General features: G+C 42.9%; 1 protein-coding gene across 2 annotated transcripts in view; it reads right to left on the bottom strand.

Annotated features, from left to right (window-relative positions):
* The window catches only part of MSH4 (mutS homolog 4), a 54,126-nt gene extending 34,049 nt beyond the window's left edge, over positions 1 to 20,077 (bottom strand). For both annotated transcript variants that reach the window (XM_073544818.1, XM_073544819.1), the window contains exons 1-7: positions 19,777 to 20,077; positions 14,848 to 15,018; positions 14,220 to 14,383; positions 10,571 to 10,681; positions 3,539 to 3,654; positions 2,630 to 2,803; positions 725 to 897 (exon numbers count right to left, since the gene is read on the bottom strand). In XM_073544818.1, coding sequence (XP_073400919.1) covers positions 725 to 897; positions 2,630 to 2,803; positions 3,539 to 3,654; positions 10,571 to 10,681; positions 14,220 to 14,383; positions 14,848 to 15,018; positions 19,777 to 20,017 — 1,150 coding nt within the window. In that variant the 5' untranslated portion in view covers positions 20,018 to 20,077. The remainder of the gene's footprint in view (positions 1 to 724; positions 898 to 2,629; positions 2,804 to 3,538; positions 3,655 to 10,570; positions 10,682 to 14,219; positions 14,384 to 14,847; positions 15,019 to 19,776) is intronic.
* Positions 20,078 to 20,946: the final 869 nt, after the last annotated feature.

Here is a 20,946-nt window from a genome sequence, read left to right as displayed (position 1 = left end):
AACTGAGTGTCCTGCTACTGTGAGCCGAGCCTCCGTCACAGAGAGGATCGGAGCACAGCTGCGGAGGAGGCAGAGAAACTAATTTCTCCTTCTCCTCCATTGCCAGGGTCAGCGTATATCGCACAGCACTTAGATGATATCCGAGTGATGTACGCTGTGTCACTCGCAAATTTCCTTAATGGATGTAATGGAAAGTCCCTCTTTCCACAATTATTGCCATTGAAAATAAATTGGTCACAGGGTGTCCGGCTGTGGAGGCCCCAGAGATCAGCTGTAATTAATAAACCAGATAGCAAGGCCCCGATTCATCAAGTCTGTCGCTTTTCTACACCAATCTTGATGAAAGGTTCACTAGAATACAGTATGTGCGCCTCATAATGAATATGGTGCATGCACCACCTCAAAAAATATACTCCAGTCATTTTTGTGGTCTAAATAATTACAGATTTGCCACGCTTGGCTACACCCCCTCTCAGCAAAGCTCTACTCACTTTTCAAAAATCTGACAGTGATGGTCTAGATAAAATGCCAGAATTTGCAAAGTTTTTTGTGCAACTAATTCTGTGGTATGTGGTTAAGTTTTTTGCCTGAATTCTGGCAAAAACTGTTTTCTGAATTGGTGCCTGATTCAACCCCCCTGCAGCCGCATCAAGTGGGAATATAAAGTATTACAAGTTTTCACCTTTGTGTAAATTCAAATCATTTTGCAGAAGCAGCCGCGTACCTGACTGGAGACTGAAGAAAAGCTCCTCGTCTTCGAGAAATTCTTGGACACAATCCAGTCTGGTGTTGATGGTTTCCAGATCAATCAGAGGTTCCAAGATATTTGATCTGAGTCTGCGGCTTCCACCTGGCGTTTTAGTGTTATTCAGGACCCCGTACAGGGTGTGATTATTTCTGGAAAGTGAATGAATGAATGAATGAATGAATGAATGAAAGAAAGAAAAAGTACACAGACTCGGGCAATGGTCACATAACTACTGTGCTTTCTGCCCAATCAGATATTTGGAATAGTTTTACAATATTTGGATTATTACTACAGTCAGACTTCTTCCTGGCATCAATGCTTTGTAGTTAAGGACTAGCCACAGTGCGTTTTTTATTCCTGTAGGATATATACAGTTTATTGGGAAGATTTCCAAAAGTATATCTCCACTGGATGCATTTGATGTATGCACTCCATGGGCACATAGTGGACACTTTTCTGGCCTCCACTGAATGAATCAGACTCACACATCCACTGTTTTCATAGTGCACGCAAAGAAAGGACACTTCAAGCGCAGTGTGAATGAACACTAGATCCAATACATTTTAACATATTGTATTTTAAGGAATATTTTTCCCCTCAATTTACAATACTGTAGCATCTTTTCTTAGAACTTTGCATTGTGCTGTTCCTCTGTTATTCCTCTTGGAACAAAATGAGAACAGGGCCTATTCTTGTCTAAAGGGCCTGTCACACTAAGCGATATCGCTAGCAATATCGCTATAACGTCACTGGTTTTTGTGACGTTATAGCGATATTGCTAGCGATATCGCTATGTCTGATACTTACCTCCGACCGCTCCCCCGCTGGTTATCGCTGATGGCGCGAGAACGTCCTGGACCGTTTCTCGTCATCTGGTTCCTGCTGGGCTTCCTGCTGTGGAGACCATCGACGCGTGAACGCGGGCGGGAGGACGTCAGGATCGCCTCGTCTGACAGGTAAGTAGCGACCCCCGACCCCTGCGATGTCGCTGGTGAGATCTGCCTGTGTGGCAGCTCACTAGCGACCATTTAGCGATGCACCAGCGATCCTGACCGCATCATATCGCTGGTCGGGATCGCTGGTGCATCGCCTTAGTGTGACAGTACCTTAAGGAGGTGTGAAGACACAGAATTGCATCTTAATTAACCAGTATTATTTTTAGCAAGACAAGAAGAAAAGGCTGTTATCTACAGTACACATTGGGGGAAAAAAAGTCTTTAGTTCTCCCACTTAGAAAGATGAGAGAGGCCTGTAACTGACATCATAGGTAGACCACAACTATGAGAGCAAGATTTATTTTTCAAATTATGGTGGAAAATAAGTGTTTGGTCACCTAAAAACATGCAAGATTTCTGGCTCTCACAGACCTGTAACTTCTTCTTTAACCCCTTTCCGACATATGCCATACTAGTACTGCGCATGTCACATCTCCCCCTTTGAGGTGGGCTCCGGCGGTGAACCCACCTCAAAAGCGGGACATGTCAGCTGTTTTCAACAGCTGACATGTACCCGCAATAGCCACAGGAGGAATCACAATTCGCCCGCGGCTATTACTAGTTAAATGCCGCTGTCAAACTCTGACAGTGGCATTTAACAAGCGCTTCTGGCCGTCGGGGCGGAAATACGCCCACCACTGACCCCCGCCATCACGTGATCGGAGGTCATCGGTGCGTCGGCATATCAACCAGAGGTCAACACGGGGCTGCACAAAAATGTTCCAACTTTGGTGTTTCTATGCAATTTTTGCCCAGTTCTGACAAAGCGGGACCAGCGACGGCATCCCTGTCTCACACTCCACCGCACCAATTCATCGAGAGCGGCATGAAAAACACCGGTCTTGATAAATCAGCGCCTAATTGTTTTAACCAGCTATGGCCACACCTGACATCTCTGCTATTCACCAGGAGCTCGAGATTCTGGGCGGACGCCGAGTCGATCATTGCCGTCTGTTCACTTCCTTGAAATTGAAACTTTAGGGATTTTGGAGCATAAACTGCATTTTGGATGAATTCCACATATTTCAGCAAAGCAGCAACTGCAGCCAGACAGTAGTACCTTGAAGATAAAAGTAGAATTACAAATGCAGTTTGAGTTCTTGCTTTCTATTAACTTTTATTGATAATTCAGAAAAAATGCTCAAAAACAATACAGAGAGCTCAAGCTGCTGCAGCACTGCATGCCCCGGCCGATGTGTGAGAATATGCAATCCTAGGTTGAAAGTGTCTCGATTTAGATCTACACATCACCTCTCTCCTGACTTTTTCAGAACTCATGCTTCATATACACTAAGGCCGGGATCACACACAGCGAGATACGGCCGAGTCTCGCAGGTTAAAACCAAGCTCTGGCGTCGGCAATCTGGAGCGGAGAGTGCAGCCGCACAGCAATACATGGAGCTGCACGCTCCGCTCCGGAGTGCCGGTGCCAGAGCTTGGTTTTAACCTGCGAGACTCGGCCGTATCTCGCTGTAGTGTGATCCCGGCCATACAGAGAGAAACATGTCAGTGTAAGCGATCCAATTGGGGAGATCTGCTGGGATCATGTCTCTTGGACCAGTCGTCCTAGTCGCATTGTCCCTAGTGGCTTTTTAAAGTATGTAAAACATAGATATCTGGAATAACAAAACCGGTCTCTCCCTATACACACAGCGTGTCAGAGGAAAGCATACAAGGCGGCAATAATGGTGCTGGTCTCTGGTTCTTGCTGCCCGTGGTTGGAGCACTAAAAATCAGCTGACCAGTTCCCTTTAGGGACTTTCACACTTCATGTGAAGCACAATATCATACATACTTAGATTTGATTTCCATTAGGACTGTGCTGAATTCTGGGGCACATAGTTGTTCTATATATTCCAGGCCTTTGGTTTCATTGAAATATTTCCGCTGTACAGTGGTAACAGAGGTATCCTGCAAGTCACACAATAAGACAAAGAGAAAATATGGCATGTCATCAGCAAATTGGCTGCAGATATCACCATAAATCAGAGTCGGACTCTGGGAGAAAGGATGTGCATTGTGTCTCCCTTTATGAAATTTTGCACTTTATTGTAGACACTTAACCGAAATCTGACATTAGCGACTGAAATATATTATGATCTTTCTTAGCAGTGGTTGCAAATTGCACATAGTGCGGGTGCAGCACACCTCCGGGGTGTCAGCTAAGATGCTGCCTCTAACGTCGCTGAGGCTTTATGCTGCATTATTAGAAAAAAATTGCAAAAGAATTGGTCTGTTAAATGTTAATGTCCCCATATGGCTTCTGTAATACTGTGTGACTATCAGCAATAGAATAGCTATTAACAAATTATTTCTAATGATGCAACAGAAAGCCATAGCGACTTTTAGGAGGGGCCAGAACTAGGCTCTGTCCTGGCCCCAACGTTGTTCAAGATTTTTATAAATGATCTAGATAAGGGAACTGAAGGTAAACTAATCAAATTAGTAGATGATGCAAAGCTAGGAGGGATAGCTAAAGACAGAGAAAGGATTCAGAAGGATCTAGATAAGTTTGAACAATGGGCAGCGACTAATAGTATGGTATATAACAGGGAGAAAAACAGGATTCTACATCATGGCAAGAAAAACGAAAATTACATATACAGAATGGGAAGAATAGAAATAAGCAACAGCATGTGTGAAAGATACTTGGGTATGCTAACAGATCACAGTCTGCACGAGTCAGCAGTGTGATGTTGCAGCAAAAAAGACAAACACAGTTCTATGATGTATTTAGAGAAGCATACAGTCTAGATCACGTGAAGTACTTATCTCCCCCTACTCCTCCTTGGTCAGAACTCATCTGGAATACTGGGTCCAGTTTTGGGCGCCACATGTTAAAAAAGACATTGAAAAAACTGGAGCAATTTAAAAAAAAGAGCTACCAGGATAGTAAGCGGACTGCAAAGTATGTCCTATGAGGAACGGTTAGAGGATCTGGGGATGTTTAGTTTGCAAAATGAAGATTTAGTAGCTGTCTATAAATATCTGAAGAGCTGTCACAGTGAAGAGGGATCGTCCTTATTCTCATTTGCACATGGAAACAGGAGAAGCAATGCAATGAAACTGAAAAGGAGAAGATACAGATTAGGTATTAGAAAAAACATTTGGCAGAGAAAGTGATCAATAAATGGAACAGGCGGCCACAAGAGGTGGTAAGCTCTCCTTCAATGGAAGTCTTCAAACAAGAGGCTGGAGAGACATCTGCTTGAGATGGTTAAGGGGAAAACAAGGGGAACTGCTACCTTGGATCTAATCCTTATAAACAGGGAGGAAATGGTTGAGGAGGTAAAAGTGGCTGGGACCCTAGGAGATAGCGACCATGCTATTTTAGAATTTTGGATAACTAGAGGAGGAAGACCTGTGAAGACTCAGACGTCAAGGTTAGATTTCAGAAAGGCAGATTTTAAGGGATTCAGAAAGAGAATTGGAGGGATCCAATGGCTGGATATCCTTAAACACAAAAATGTCCAGAAGGATGGGAAATCTTGAAAAATGAAATTCTCAAAGCACAATTGTTAACAATTCTGAAAAGAGGGAAGAATAGGAAGCATTTAATGAAGCCAGGAAGGATGAACACAGAAATTAAGCACATGTTAAAAAGGAAGAAAAAAATGTTTATAAAATGGAAAGAGGGAGGCATATCTAAAGAAGAATATAATGCTGTCTGCAGAACCTGCAGGGCACAAATCAGATTATCTAAAGCTGACAATGAATTGAGGCTTGCAAGAGATGTCAAAAGCAATAATAAGAGAAAACAAGGGCGGAGGCGCAGACATAGGGCTTCACCTGGTATAAGTCAATTAAAATATAAAAGTACTCTGGAGTACTCACCCTTTGTGGGTTGTGTTCAGACACAACCACTCTCAACGTTTGTTGCAGTCATATAGCTGCTGCAGAGCTCGTGCAGGTGGACAGCGTCCACTAGGTATCATAAGTTGAGGATCCAAAAAAAGCACTTCTGAGCATCCGCGCTGCTTTAGTGATAAGCATTCTTCAGAAATCCATATAAATCTTTCAAGTTCTTTATTATATGTACTACAAAAACTACGCGTTTCGAGGTGACAAACCGCACCTGTCATTTGTATAGACCGATCACAACTCTGTACTGTAACCTGAAGAGGTGCGGTTTGTCACCTCGAAACGCGTAGTTTTTGTAGTGCATATAATAAAGAACTTGAAAGATTTATATGGATTTCTGAAGAATGCTTATCACTAAAGCAGCGCGGATGCTCAGAAGTGCTTTTTTTGGATCCTCAACTTATGATAAAAGCAATAATAAAGGATTTTGGGGATATGTCAAAAGTAAAAGAAAAGTGAAAGATGCTATAGGATTTTTACAGGATGAAAATGATGAAATGGTAAGACAGGATGTTGAGAAGGCCGAACTTTTAAATTCCTATTTTGTATCTGTTTTCTCTCAGAAAGGAAATGTAACATCAACTGTTCTTCACTGTCCTATTAAGGGAATAGAAGAATCCAGGATATCTATAAACAGAAAGATTGTGAGCAAACACTTAGCTAACCTAAATGAATTCAAGTCTCCAGGTCCAGATGAATTACACCCCAGAGTACTGAAGGAGATAGCAGAAGAAATTTTTGAACCCCTCTCCATAATCTTTGAAAATTCTTGGAGAACAGGAGAAGTCCCAGAAGACTGGAGAAGAGCAAATGTTGTTCCTATCTTCAAAAAGGGGAAGAAGGTGGACCCAGGCAACTATAGGCCGGGGAGTCTGACTTCTATACCAGGAAAGATCTTTGAACAAATTATTAAACAACATGTATGTCAGTACCTGGATAAGAATGAAGTGATTAAACAGAGTCAGCATGGGTTTGTAACTAATAAGTCATGTCAGACTAACTTAATTTCCTTCTATGACGGAATCACTGATTGGGTGGATCAAGGAAATGCTGTAGATATAGTATATCTTGACTTCAGCAAAGCATTTGACAAAGTATCTCATGCAATCCTTATTGAAAAAATGACTAAGTATGGAATGGACAAAGCAACTGTTAGGTGGATTCATAACTGGCTTAGTGATCGGACCCAAAGAGTGGTCGTAAATGGCTGCACATCCAGTTGGAAGAATGCCTCAAGTGGGGTACCACAGGGCTCTGTCCTGGGCCCTGTATTGTTCAACATCTTTATCAACGATTTAGATGAAGGAATTGAGGGTAAACTGATTAAATTTGCTGATGACACAAAGCTAGGAGGGATAGCTAATACTAGAGAAGAGAGAGAGAGAGAGAGAGAGGATTCAAAAAGATATAAATAAACTGGAGAAGTGGGCAGCAACTAACAGAATGGTTTTTAACAGGGAAAAATGCAAAGTACTACATCTGGGCAATAAAAATGAAAAAAGCATATACAGAATGGGAGGAATAGGCCTAAGCAACAGCACATGTGAAAAAGACTTGGGTATACTAATAGATCACAGACTGAATATGAGTCAACAGTGTGATGCAGCAGCAAAAAAGGCAAATGCAATTCTAGGAAGTATTAACAGAAGCATACAGTCTAGATCACGTGAAGTCATTATTTCCCTCTACTCCTCTTTGGTCAGACCTCATCTGGAATATTGTGTCCAGTTTTGGGCACCACATTTTAAAAAAGACATCAACAAACTGGAGCAAGTTCAGAAAAGAGCAACCAGAATGGTGACCTGTCTGCAAACCCTGTCTTATGTGGAAAGGTTGCAGGATTTGGGATTGTTTAGTTTGCAAAAGAGAAGACTGAGAGAAGACTTAATAGCTGTCTACAAATATCTAAAGGGCTGTCACATTGTAGAAGGATCAACTTTATTCTCATTTGCACAAGGAAAGACTAGAAGCAATGGAATGAAACTGAATGGGAGGAGACACAGATTAGATATTAGAAAAAACTTTTTGACAGTTAGAGTGATCAATGAGTGGAACAGGCTGCCACGAGAAGTGGTGAGTTCTCCTTCAATGGAAGTCTTCAAACAGAGGCTGGACAGACATCTGACTGGGATGATTTAGCGAATCCTGCTTTGAGCAGGGGGTTGGACCAGATGGGCCAGGAGGTCCCTTCCAACTCTACGATTCTATGATTCTAAGTGAATCCTGCATTGAGCCGGGGGTTGGACACGAGGACCCCGGAGGTCCCATCCAACTATAACAATCTAGGATTCTATGTTCTCAGCACGCTTACCTCGGACAGGTGTTACACACACACATGCCCAAAGTGGAACATGAAGATCATTTAAAAAAAAAAAATATAGAAAACATTAAACTTTTCCCCAGATCACACAAACTTTACAAACTTTTCATCTTAGGCCTCTTTCACACTTCCGTTTTTTACAATCAGTCACAATCCGCCAGGTTTTGAAAAAAAACGGATCCTCAAATTTTTTTTGAGGATCCGTTTTTTTCCCATTGACTTGCATTAATGGCGGATTGTGACGGATTGCTGTCCGTTGCATCCGTTTTTTGTGAGGATCCGCCAAAAGTTGCTGTCCGTCACCATCCTCAAAAATTTCAAAACGGAGCTTGTAACGTTTTTTTCTCTGGCGGATCCTGCAAACACTGATTTAACCCGAATTTCTTTCTGGGTGCCGGAAAAAAAAAAAAAAAATATATATCTCTCTCTCTCTCTCTCTCCCCTTCCCGGCCAGCGATTCCTTTAAATTTCTTCATTTTCAGGATCCGTCTGAAAACGGATCCTGTGCCATCCGTTCACATCAGTTGAGAACGGATCCGCTTGTCCGCCTTTTTGGCGGATTATAACTGATGCAAAAAACTGAAGTGTGAAAGAGGCCTTAGTTGCGATTTCTATGTATATTATTTTGATAGTTCACATACATTAGCATTTCATTAGAAGGAATTCAATTTTGAGGGCGAAAGCAAAAAACACCATTCCACCATGTTTTTTTTCTTCTATTATTCCTGACTTGCAATGAGTGATATAAGCTTATATTACATGTGTTGGCATAATGGTTTATTAGGGTTATGTAAGCTTATACTTTTTTTTTTTTATCATACAGTCTTTCGGAAAGGTCTGATCATGGCACAGACTGGATTAACTACTAGGACTAAAGATTTTTCTGTCCTGCTGGTAATCAGGTGGGAACAGAGGCAGCGCCTGTGCAATCACCTTGACATAACAGATGTGGATGTCAACCCCAAAAGCTTTAAAATACCTAAAATATCAAACTCTCACTGTTCGGCGGCGGCGGTTTGGAGTTTGCACTGTACCCAGGAAGTGTGGTCAATTTCCTTGAAAGTGAAAAACCTGCTTTAAGTGAATGTGTGGGAACTGATGAAAGGAATTGCCTGGCAAGGGCAACTCTTATCACATTTGTCCTCCCTGTCAATCAGATCTCAGGGTGTTATGATTGGGTCACCAAGGAGGAAAACAAGACCAAGCTAAGCCACAGAAAACCAGAGAGGTTGGTAACTAAGCGGATTGCAGACCCCTGATCCTATCCACACAACTAGCAGTAGCCGTGGAGCGTACCTACGATGATTCTAGACGCCTCGACACAGCCGGAGAACTAAATAAGCCTAAAGCAAGAAAGGGCAAATCTAAACTGCCCCAGAGCAGACCCCAAAGGAATAGATAGCCCCCAAACATATATTGTCTGTGAGACAAGATGAAAACACAAACACAGGTAGGAAAATAGGCTGAGCAAACGATGGGGCCCACACTAACTAGAAAGGAAAGTAAAGACACTGTCTGCAATCACGCAAAAAACCCTGCAAAAATGTCCAACACTTCTGATAGCAAAAAACTCTGAAGTCACTAGACTTCACCCACTATATCAGCACTCTGGCATATTCTGAAAGCAGAGCAAAAAGAGGCCAATCTAATAAGGGACAAAAAACAAACTGGCACAAACAGTAACATGAGGATGGAAATTCAGCACAGCCCCAGCCGGGGCTGGCTGACCACACAAAACTGAATAGACAAAACCAAATCAAATGTGAACAATAGCAAAGAACACTTAGCTTGAGCATGCAGGGACTGAACTGGAAACTAAGACCCCAGGAGGCAGGAAAAATCACCAGCAGGGATAGAGGGAGTCGGCTGTCTTAAATCCAGTCAGAGACTCCAGATGCCCAATCGTCGTCCTCATTATCAGGTGTCAGGCCTCTGTCAATTAGATCAGCTCCATTACCTCCTGTAACCACCAGAGGGAGCCCGGAAAGAGAACTCGCGACTCCTCTGTCAATACAACCAGCTCCACTAGCCTTCACTAGCAACCATAGGTAGGCCAGAAAGTGAATTCACAACATCAGGGTACAACTTTTGAAACCCCCGACAATTACTTGCTACTAATTCTGAAAATATAAGGTCATTTTCAAATATTGCATAAAAATATCTCCCAACGAATCTTAAGCACAATATGCATCTTACTGGCGCATTTCGTTGAGAATTTGGTTGCGGATTTCACCCAGGGTATCTTCACCTGTTGCATATTTGGAGTGGATCTACTGACAGAAAATACTGGCACAAAAATTTACAACTGTCCCATTCATCTGAGACATTCCCATTAAGATGAATGGGATTTTCAGTCACATAAATTTAGCAACAAAATCTGATAAGTGGGAATTATTCATCCTTACAAGGCACAGGAACGAGCATTGTCTGGATTTGACACCCACGCTATGCTCTCGTGTTCTTGCTGACTTTTCCCATACAATATGACAAATCAGATTTTGAAGAATCTTATTTACTTGCAAATTGCTGCAAGTTTGCAGTGTGAAATTAGCAACAAATATCCACAGAAAACCTAAATGGTGAAAATTGGATTTTATTCCAAAAAGAATCTAAACCAGTTCCCTTAAACACAAATATACGGAGCACCTTAAAGTTTTCATTGATAAGGCGACACAGTTCTGCGCTTTTTCCACTTTCACATGCAGTATTTGGCATCAGGATTTCAAGGGGTGTCAGAATCTGGAGTTTTGTTATTATCTGAAAAATGTGATATCATTAAAACTTAGTTAGAAAAACAGAGAGAAGATCATCAGAGGCCAAAATAAATGCAAACGAGGTTAAGGCTGGCTCAGGCAGTCGTGTGCTGTCTGAGCATTCAGGAATATATAGCACCTAGCTAACACATGATTTTGCAGGTCTTAGGCTAGTTTCACACTTGCTTTTTTTTGCAGTGCGTTTTTCCCGCAAAAAAACGCATTGAAAAAACGCATACATAAGCATACAACTGCTGCGTTTTTTTCAAGCATTTTTATGAGCATGCATGAAAAAAACGCAGCGTTTTTATGCGTTTGTATGCGTTTTTAGTGCGTTTTTACCGCGTTTGCGTTTTTTTCCAACATTTTTAGGTGGCCCCTCACACTACCCAAACCATGACTTTACTAACCCTAACCCTGACCCTAACCCTAACCCTGACCATAACCCTGACCCTAACCCTTAACCAAATCATACTTAACCCTAACCCAAACCCTAAACCCTAACTAACCCTAACCCTGACCCTAACCCTGACCCTAACCCTAACCCTGACCCTAACCCTTAACAAAACCATACTTAACCCTAACCCTGACCCTAACCCTAACCCTGACCCTAACCCTGACCCTAACCCTTAACAAAACCATACTTAACCCTAATCCTGACCCTAACCCTGACCCTAATCCTTAACAAAACCATACTTAACCCTAACCCTGACCCTAACCCTGACCCTAACCCTGACCCTAACCCTGACCCTAACCCTTAACAAAACCATACTTAACCCTAATCCTGACCCTAACCCTGACCCTAACCCTTAACAAAACCATACTTAACCCTAACCCTGACCCTAACCCTGACCCCAACCCTAACCCTGACCCTAACCCTTAACAAAACCATACTTAACCCTAATCCTGACCCTAACCCTGACCCTAACCCTTAACCAAACCATACTTAACCCTAACCCTGACCCAAACCCCAACCCTAACCCTGACCCTGACCCTAACCCTAAACCCCCTTAACTAACCCTAACTCTAACCCAAACCCCTAAATTCCATGGTTAAAAAAAAAAAACGCATATGCAAAAAAACGCATACATGAGCATGCCAGTGCGCACATATGCGCATCCATAGGCTATAATGGCCATTTTTAGCGCAAAACGTGCGCATATGTGCGCATGCGCTTTTTTGCAGGGCCAAAAAATGCAACATGCTGCGTCTGGAAAATACCAACGCACACCCCAAAAAAACGCAGCGCATGAAAATCGCATACATGCGCTTACCAGCGCGCAGGTATGCGCACCCATGTTAAATATAGGGGAAAAAACGCATGCGCAGGTATGCGTTTTTTTCCAGCGCTAAAAAACGCAAATGTGAAACCAGCCTTAGTCTCATTTACTTCAAGACTCTACTCCAGCCAGCTGGATTATTTTCCCAGTAACTCCTACGTGCTTTCCATTATCTAACTACTACTTCTCAGCTCTGCTATCAACCATATACATGCTGCAAGTTCCAGACTACATACAAGTCTCTGCTATTCCTGTATGTGACTGTCCTCTAGCAGCATCCAGTGCTTCCAGCTTTGCTTGCTAACTTGCTGTCCTGGTCCTCATCGATCCACGTGCTGTCCTTTTTCGCTCCATCACTGTCTCCATCTGTGCTGCTCACCTTGACCTATGGCTTTGAGTACCCATCTTTATTTGCAGGACAACCCATTTATTATTATATTTTGGCCTGAAGTCTTGGAAGTTCTTGGCCTTACAGTTGATTACAGACACTTATCTAAGACCTTCTATAATATTCAATAACTGTTAATAAGTCCTGTATTCACGGTAGGCCATCAAAATGTCATAAAATGGAGAAAATCAGCATATATATATAATCGTCTTATTATGTCTGTCTGTCTGTAACCGAAATCCCGCGTTGCTGATTGGTTGAGGCCTGGCGGCCGTGACCAGTCAGTGACAGGCGCAGTGCGCAGGCGCAGTACGAAATTCGAAGGACGCACGCCACCAATACCGTCGGGAGATCAGCGGCGCTAGCCGCTGATCTCCTGACGGTTGCCGCGGGTCATCTCCGGCCACACGCATGTCAGCGGCGACGCAGCCGGGAGATGACCGGCGCTAGCCGGTACCCAGGGTCTGGAGGAGACTCCTCCGGACCCTGGGTACCATCAACCTGTAAAAAAATAGAATTAAAATATAAAAAGAGTGATATACTCACCTTCCAACTTCCTCCGGGCACTTTCTCTCCTCTCCATGCTCCCGGCATCTTCCGTTCCCAGAGAGTGACGTCACCAGCGGTCTTTGGCGCAAAGCTATACTGGGAACGGAAGATGCCAGGAGCGTGGAGAGGAGGAACAGAGTCTGGGGGCCGTCGGAAGGTGAGTAAATCACTTTTTTTTTATTTTAATCTCCCGCTGGCCATATTGTAGAGTACCCGATGCTTTAGAATCGGGCCACCATCTAGTATATATATGAACAACGACAAAGCAAAGTCCAGCAATAACGTGAGCAATCCAGGATGCTGTTAAAAATTTTTTTCTTTTTATTCATAAATCCATTAAAATGCAATGGTCCAAGCAGTTCAAAACAGCAATAACGCAGGAAAGTCGTGCAGATAGGACTACACGTTTCAGCGGTAGAACCCGCCTTCTTCACGGTCCAGAATCTAATCTGCTTTCCAAACATGGAACCTTATATACATCCCACTCCCATCAGGATAATTATAAACATATGTGAGAGACTTAAAAACATGTGCTATAAAAGCAGATCAAACATATAAACTATCCACATATTGACCATAAGATTTAAGGCCCTGTGCACACAGTGCAGACTCCGTGCAGTTCCTGCAGGGCCAAATCTGCTGCGGAACTGCACGGAGTCTGCACTGTGTGCACAGGGCCTTAAATCTTATGGTCAGGTTATTGGACATTCCTAATGTGCTTTTCTCCAATATATTGAATTCTTTCCTTATAATCTTTATGCATGTTGTATACTGATCAATATGTGGATAGTTTATATGTTTGATCTGCTTTTATAGCACATGTTTTTAAGTCTCTCACATATGTTTATAATTATCCTGATGGGAGTGGGATGTATATAAGGTTCCATGTTTGGAAAGCAGATTAGATTCTGGACCGTGAAGAAGGCGGGTTCTACCGCTGAAACGCGTAGTCCTATCTGCACGACTTTCCTGCGTTATTGCTGTTTTGAACTGCTTGGACCATTGCATTTTAATGGATGTATGAATAAAAAGAAAAAAAATTTTAACAGCATCCTGGATTGCTCACGTTATTGCTGGACTTTGCTTTGTCGTTGTTCACATTTGTATGGATGGACTCCTACATCCAGATCCGGGCACAACGGAGTTAACAGGTCAGCTGAGGTTCCAGGTGGTTCACAGGAGTGAGCTGGTCAACATTGTTGGATATATATATATAAATAAATATATATATATATATATATATATATATATATATATATATATATATATATAATTATAAAATAATGTAATACTGCTTTTATTCACACGTACAGTAATACTTTTACCTTCACATAAATGCTGCTGTCTGAAAACTGAGATAAAACCACATCTGGGTTCTTTAAATCCAAACTAGCCATGCCAATTTCTCCTCTTGCAAGACCTCGTCCTTCCACCACCGCCACAAACGCAGAAGCTGTGGACCGAGCCGATGCTGAAGACGAAGTGGTCACTGGAAAATGAAAGAATGATCTATTATACTGAGGAATACAATGACTGATGTGTGCGGTGAATGATGGAGGTGGTAGTCATCTCATTCATGTGGCAATCATAAGCAAAGCATTGCTTATTAGGGAGGATATTGACCTCATACAGTAGTTCAGTCTGACCTCGCAAATGCTCTTCTAGACGAAGGGGCAAAAATTCCCACAGATGTGTCAAAAATCTTGAAGAAATCTTTCCCAGAAGAGCGAGAGCCGTTATATCTGCAGAGGAGCGACTCTATATTATTGTCTCTGGATGTAAGACATCAGAAGAAGCCCCTGGAGGTGGATGTTGGGGGCACATACTTTTCTCCATATTAATGCCTTTGGATGTAGGATTGGAGGTGAGGAAAGCTCCTGGAGGTGGATGGGGGGGGTCACATACTTTTCCCCATGAGGTGTATGAATGATGAAAGTCATCTGACAACACTACCTGTGTATCCGGTCACCGGCGTCTGGAACTTGGATTTTGTAAAGAAGCCGTCGGCTATTTTTCTAGCACTGGGACTGATGGGAGCTTTTCTGGAAGAGCCGCTGGTACCAGAGGTAGCATGGATGGCACTCGTGTAATCCACAAAGGAACTTCTGTCTGCAAAATAAGCTTCTGTGGAAGAAGTTATAGATAAAAAAATATTTTTGAAAATGAGGACAGATCTTATTACATAGAATGTTCTCTGCTAAAGGAATGCGGTGACCAAGCGACATTCAGAAGGACTTTCTGAGCTACAGTTCAGCCATCTACATATTGATCGTTGTCTTTGTGGATGTGATGTGCCGGGAGGCCGGGTTCAAGGCTGACATATATTTCAGTATAACATGATTGATGCATGAAAGAAACCGCACTATAATATAAGTAAAGAAAAAAATAAAAGTGTACGTAAAGGAAGTGAAGGCTAGGTACGCATGCTGCACATTTGTTGAGGATTTTATGAAGATTTCTTAACTGAAATTTGCAGCGTTTCTGCATCTATAATCCATGATGTACCAGAATCCATAAACGCCGAGCCCGCAAAAAAAACAAAAACTTTAAATTCTGCTTGAAAAAAAATCCCAATTGATTTTTAAGAAGAAAGCAGATCAAAAGTGCAAGTCGCATTTTTTATCTGCGTGTTATCATACGTGTTGTGTCAATTCTTTAGGGCATTCATTGGTTGTAAATTTGCAGAAAAACAAGCAGTTTTCATAAATGTTTTTATTGTGGCTTTGATGCAGTTTTTGTTGAGGAAATGCACCAAAAGACACACCCTGATAGGGCATGTTCACACAGAGTTTCACTACGCGGCTTATTGTAGGGATTCTGCAACAAAATCTGTAAAAAAAAACCAAAACCCTCTTTCAAATTTGATGGCAACAAGCTTCCCATACATTTCAACTGCACATTTTTTTTCTGCGTGTTTTTAGAGTGATTTTCTTAACATAAATTTTGAAGCAGATCTGCTCTAAAATCCACATTAGAGAATTCAGAGAGCACAATGCTGTTTTCTTTCCACATGGAAAAAGTAGCATCATCTCCACTCCCGTCTTATCCGCTATCTCTCAGAAAACTCTCTTCTCGACCCTCTCCAATCCGGTTTCCGCTCTTTACACTCCACTGAAACTGCCCTCACTAAAGTCTCTAATGATCTGCTAACAGCTAAATCAAATGGTCATTACTCCATGCTAATTCTCTTGGATCTCTCTGCAGCATTCGACACTGTGGATCATCAGCTCCTCCTCACTATGCTCCGTTCCATTGGCCTCAAGGATACCGTTCTCTCCTGGTTCTCCTCCTATCTCTCCGACCGCTCCTTTACTGTATCTTTTGCCGGTTCCTCCTCCTCTCATCTTCCCCTTACTGTTGGGGTTCCTCAAGGATCGGTTCTAGGCCCCCTCCTCTTCTCCTTGTACACTGCCCCTATTGGTCAAACAATCAGTAGATTTGGTTTCCAGTACCATCTCTATGCTGATGACACCCAATTATACGCTTCATCTCCTGACATCACGCCAGCCTTTCTAGAAAACACCGGCGATTGTCTAAACGCTGTGTCTAATATCATGTCCTCACTATATCTGAAACTGAACCTGTCAAAGACTGAACTCCTGGTGTTTCCTCCCTCTACTAATGTACCTATACCCGACATTGCCATTTCTGTGTGTGGTTCCACTATTACTCCCCAGCAACAGGCCCGCTGTCTTGGGGTCATACTTGATTCCGACCTTTCCTTTGCCCCCCACATTCGATCACTGGCTCGCTCTTGTCATCTGCACCTCAAAAACATTTCTAGAATTCGACCTTTTCTTACCTTTGACTCTGCAAAAACTCTTACTGTTTCTCTTATTCATTCTCGTCTCGACTATTGTAACTCTCTTCTAATCGGTCTCCCTCTTACCAAACTCTCCCCCCTCCAATCTGTCTTGAATGCTGCAGCCAGGATCATATTCCTCACCAATCGTTACACTGATGCCTCTACCTTGTGCCAGTCATTACACTGGCTACCCATCCACTCCAGAATTCAGTATAAACTTATTACCCTCACTCACAAAGCCCTCCATGGCTCAGCACCACCCTACATCTCCTCCCTTGTTTCAGTATACCACCCTACCCGCGCCCTCCGTTCTGCTGATGACCTGAGATTAGCATCCTCAATAGTCAGAACCTCCCACTCCCGTCTCCAAGACTTTACACGTGCCGCACCAATTCTTTGGAATGCACTTCCCAGGTCAATACGATTAGTCCCCAATCCCCACAATTTTAAGCGTGTCCTGAAAACGCATTTATTCAGACTGGCCTACCGCCTCAACACATTAACCTAACCTATCCCTGTGTGGCAGAGCCAAAAGTTTTACCATAACCAGGTTCCCCGCATCATGTTCCCACATGCTTTATGCCTCCATTATCCCTCTGTGTCTGTACTGTTACACACTTAACATTATGACTGGTCCATACAATCAGGGCAACTGTTACCGCCCACCTTTCGTGTCTCCCTTTTTCCCTCATAGACTGTAAGCTTGCGAGCAGGGCCCTCATTCCTCTTGGTATTTGTTATAATCTACTGTATGTGATTATTGTTATGCTGTAATGTCTATTGTCTGTACAAATCCCCTCTGAAATGTAAAGTGCTGCGGAATATGTCGGCGCTATAAAAATAAAATTTATTATTATTATATTATTATCATGTCAGGTCTTGAGGCGGTTCTACTTGGAAAAAAAAAATCTCTTCAAATTCCACTGCTGAATTGACTTAAAAAAAAAATAAATAAAAAGTCCCATACACAAAAACCTAAATATCACAAAAAACAGCACAACATTTTCACTGAGCAAAATCCACATTTATAAAAAAATATATATAACATTTAAAAAGGTGTCTTCATGCATTTTTTTTAACCAATAAATGTTATAAAAACTCTAAAAGTTTTATCTTACTGTAATTGTACAAACCTGGATCATTTTTACTGGACAATAAAATGCTGTAAAAGTCCAAAAATAATGGTGGAATTGTTTTTTTTTTGTTTTTTTTCATTTTCATCATAATACCACACTTGAAATAGGGGGAAAAAATGCCAGCACAAAAACAAAAAATTGTGCAATCATGAATGGGTGCTGGGTGCCGATTGTTGTTCTGTTTCGGTATGTCAATGATCCTGCAGGTCTAGATCGGTCCAGTCACTGACGATGGACACTGCAGATGGGACTTGGTCCGTCTGTCAATGTATACGGGTATAATATATGTAAATCACTCCAATTAGAAAACAACAAAATACTCAGCATCGTCCTGTCTGGAATAATCCGATCAAAAGAGACGATAATTTAAAGTAAATGTTAAACGTCAAAATAAAATAAAAAAAAAAAAGTCCAGAATTGCCATTTTTCAGTCGCCGGCCCCTTCCCCCAAAAAATGCAATAAGAAACAATTACGTTGTATGTATCCCCAAGAAGCGTCAATAAAAACTTCAGCTTGGGCGCACAATAAACGAGAGAGAAATAGAGAGAAAACGGCTGCGGAATCCGCACACAGAAGTGACATGCTGCGGATTTAAAACCGCAACAAATCCGCGAGGTAAATTCCGCACCCTGGGCACGGCGCTTTTCATTTTGCATTGAGTTAAATGGTACTGTACACCGCAGCAGAATCCGCAACGTGTGCACACACCCTAAAGGAATTTCCAGAATACTTAACCCTTAAATATATACATATGAAAAAACTTGAAAAGTGAGATATCGCCGTGGATCTGGAGTGACAGAGGCTTCAGATCTACCATAGCTCTTCAGCCTGATTTGCATATCAATATAAACGCTGATTTCTCAGTAAGAGTGGACCATGTAAAGGAACCGCTCAACTTGCAACCATTTACTCTGAGCCCATAGCAACCAGATCACTGCATTTACTCCGTCTCCATAGCAACGAGATCACTGCATTTACTCCGAGGCCATAGCAACCAGATCACTGCATTTACTCCATCCCCATAGCAACCAGATCACTGCATTTACTCCGAGGCCATAGCAACCAGATCACTGCATTTACTCCGAGGCCATAGCAACCAGATCACTGCATTTACTCCAAGCCCATAGCAACCAGATCACTGCATTTACTCCATCCCCATAGCAATCAGATCACTGCATTTACTCCGAGGCCATAGCAACCATATCACTGCATTTACTCCGTCCCCATAACAACCACATCACTGCATTTACTCCGTCCCCATAACAACCACATCACTGCATTTACTCCGAGGCCATAGCAACCAGATCACTGCATTTACTCCAAGCCCATAGCAACCAGATCACTGCATTTACTCCATCCCCATAGCAATCAGATCACTGCATTTACTCCGAGGCCATAGCAACCATATCACTGCATTTACTCCGTCCCCATAACAACCATATCACTGCATTTACTCCGTCCCCATAACAACCACATCACTGCATTTACTCCGAGGCCATAGCAACCAGATCACTGCATTTACTCCATCCCCATAGCAAACAGATCACTGCATTTACTCCGAGGCCATAGCAACCAGATCACTGCATTTACTCCGAGGCCATAGCAAGCAGATCACTGCATTTACTCCGAGGCCATAGCAAGCAGATCACTGCATTTATTCTGTCCCCATAGCAACCAGATCACTGCATTTACTCTGTCCCCATAGCAACCAGATCACTGCATTTACTCCGTCCCCATAGCAACCACATCACTGCATTTACTCCGAGACCATAGCAACCACATCACTGCATTTACTCCGAGCCCATAGCAACCACTGCACCCATATCAACCAACCAGATTGCTGCTTTCATGCTCCTTCTGGGTCTTTGAACAATGAGAGCATTGATCTGATTGGTTGTCGCTCTAGTTCTGATAGAGGCTGCACCGTGTCTCCTCCTCACCATTGTTCGGTCCTGTGTTGCTGCCCCCTGGTGTCACCCGGCGGATAGACGCAGCAGACGCCTGGCTGCTGGTGAGGGAGCTGCCCGCCGGGGTCTGTGGTACAGCATGAAGCCGCAGCGCTGCTGACAGAGGAGGGGACTCCCGGCCTGAATAACACGAGGACTCGGACTCCGCCGGTGTCTGATTCTGGGCAGCCGGGAAGCCCAATAAGTGACGTGAGAACTCCGGGAATGCGGACATGGCGTCTCCCGGAGCGCTGAGGAGGAGCCGACGACGACGACGACAGCAGGTGACGTCATCGCAGAAAGGCGGGAAAGTCACGTGTCACTGCCCGCGCGCACACTGATTACCTCAGATGTCCCGTCAGCCAAAACAGCGCCCTCATTATCAAATACTCCGTGTGATACCTGATAATAAACCTCTGTGCTCTTTACTCTTCTGTAGAAACCATTTACAGCAGCCATTTCTGTCACGTTTAATAAAAGCAGAAGAAAAAACTGAGGTAAATGCACAACCCGCAGGTAGCAGCCCCACTCGCCAGGGTCACCTCAGACGGCCACTTTACCGCCGCCATTTTTCACTTTTGTGCTTTCCTTTTTTTTGCTCCAGGAGGCAGCACTCTTAATTCTCCCATTTCTGTCCCCATACTGGGGCTTATTTTTTTTGCCCTCGTATTGTAGTTTTCGATCGAGTGAATGTGAAGTGAATTCACAAAATGGCAGATTCGGTGATACGGGCGACGGTCTAATGTGTATGTGGACCCCTTGACTCATCACACTGATGAAGGACAAAGCTCCGAAACGCGCGTCGGGGTGTGCTGCGCACCTCAAACTGTGCACCACTTTTTGGACCATTAAGAGGTATAGCCTATGGTTATTACTTTTATTTATCTTATTAACAACATTTAATTATCTAATACCGTGGTTATCATTCCGGCACACCGGTACATACAGGATATTGGTCCATGTAATATTGTTGGCAGCACTCCCTTTTGTTTTTCATTGCTTTATGTTCAGCTTTTGGGCAGCCTTCCCTTTGTTGAATATAGGGCAACATTTTTTTTTCATACAATCTCTGTATCAGGTATTATTCTAACCTTGTATTTTTTGTGCTCCCTGTATCATCTTAGGCGATCTGCCATTGTATTATTTTCTAGGAATCTATCTTTC

This window comes from Dendrobates tinctorius, unplaced genomic scaffold (assembly GCF_039654945.1).
Source record: "Dendrobates tinctorius isolate UK_male_01 unplaced genomic scaffold, ASM3965494v1 ptg000138l, whole genome shotgun sequence".
NCBI classification, from domain to species: Eukaryota; Metazoa; Chordata; class Amphibia; order Anura; family Dendrobatidae; genus Dendrobates; species Dendrobates tinctorius.
Note: the sequence above shows the minus strand (reverse complement) of the source record. Positions and strands in the feature narration are given on the sequence as shown.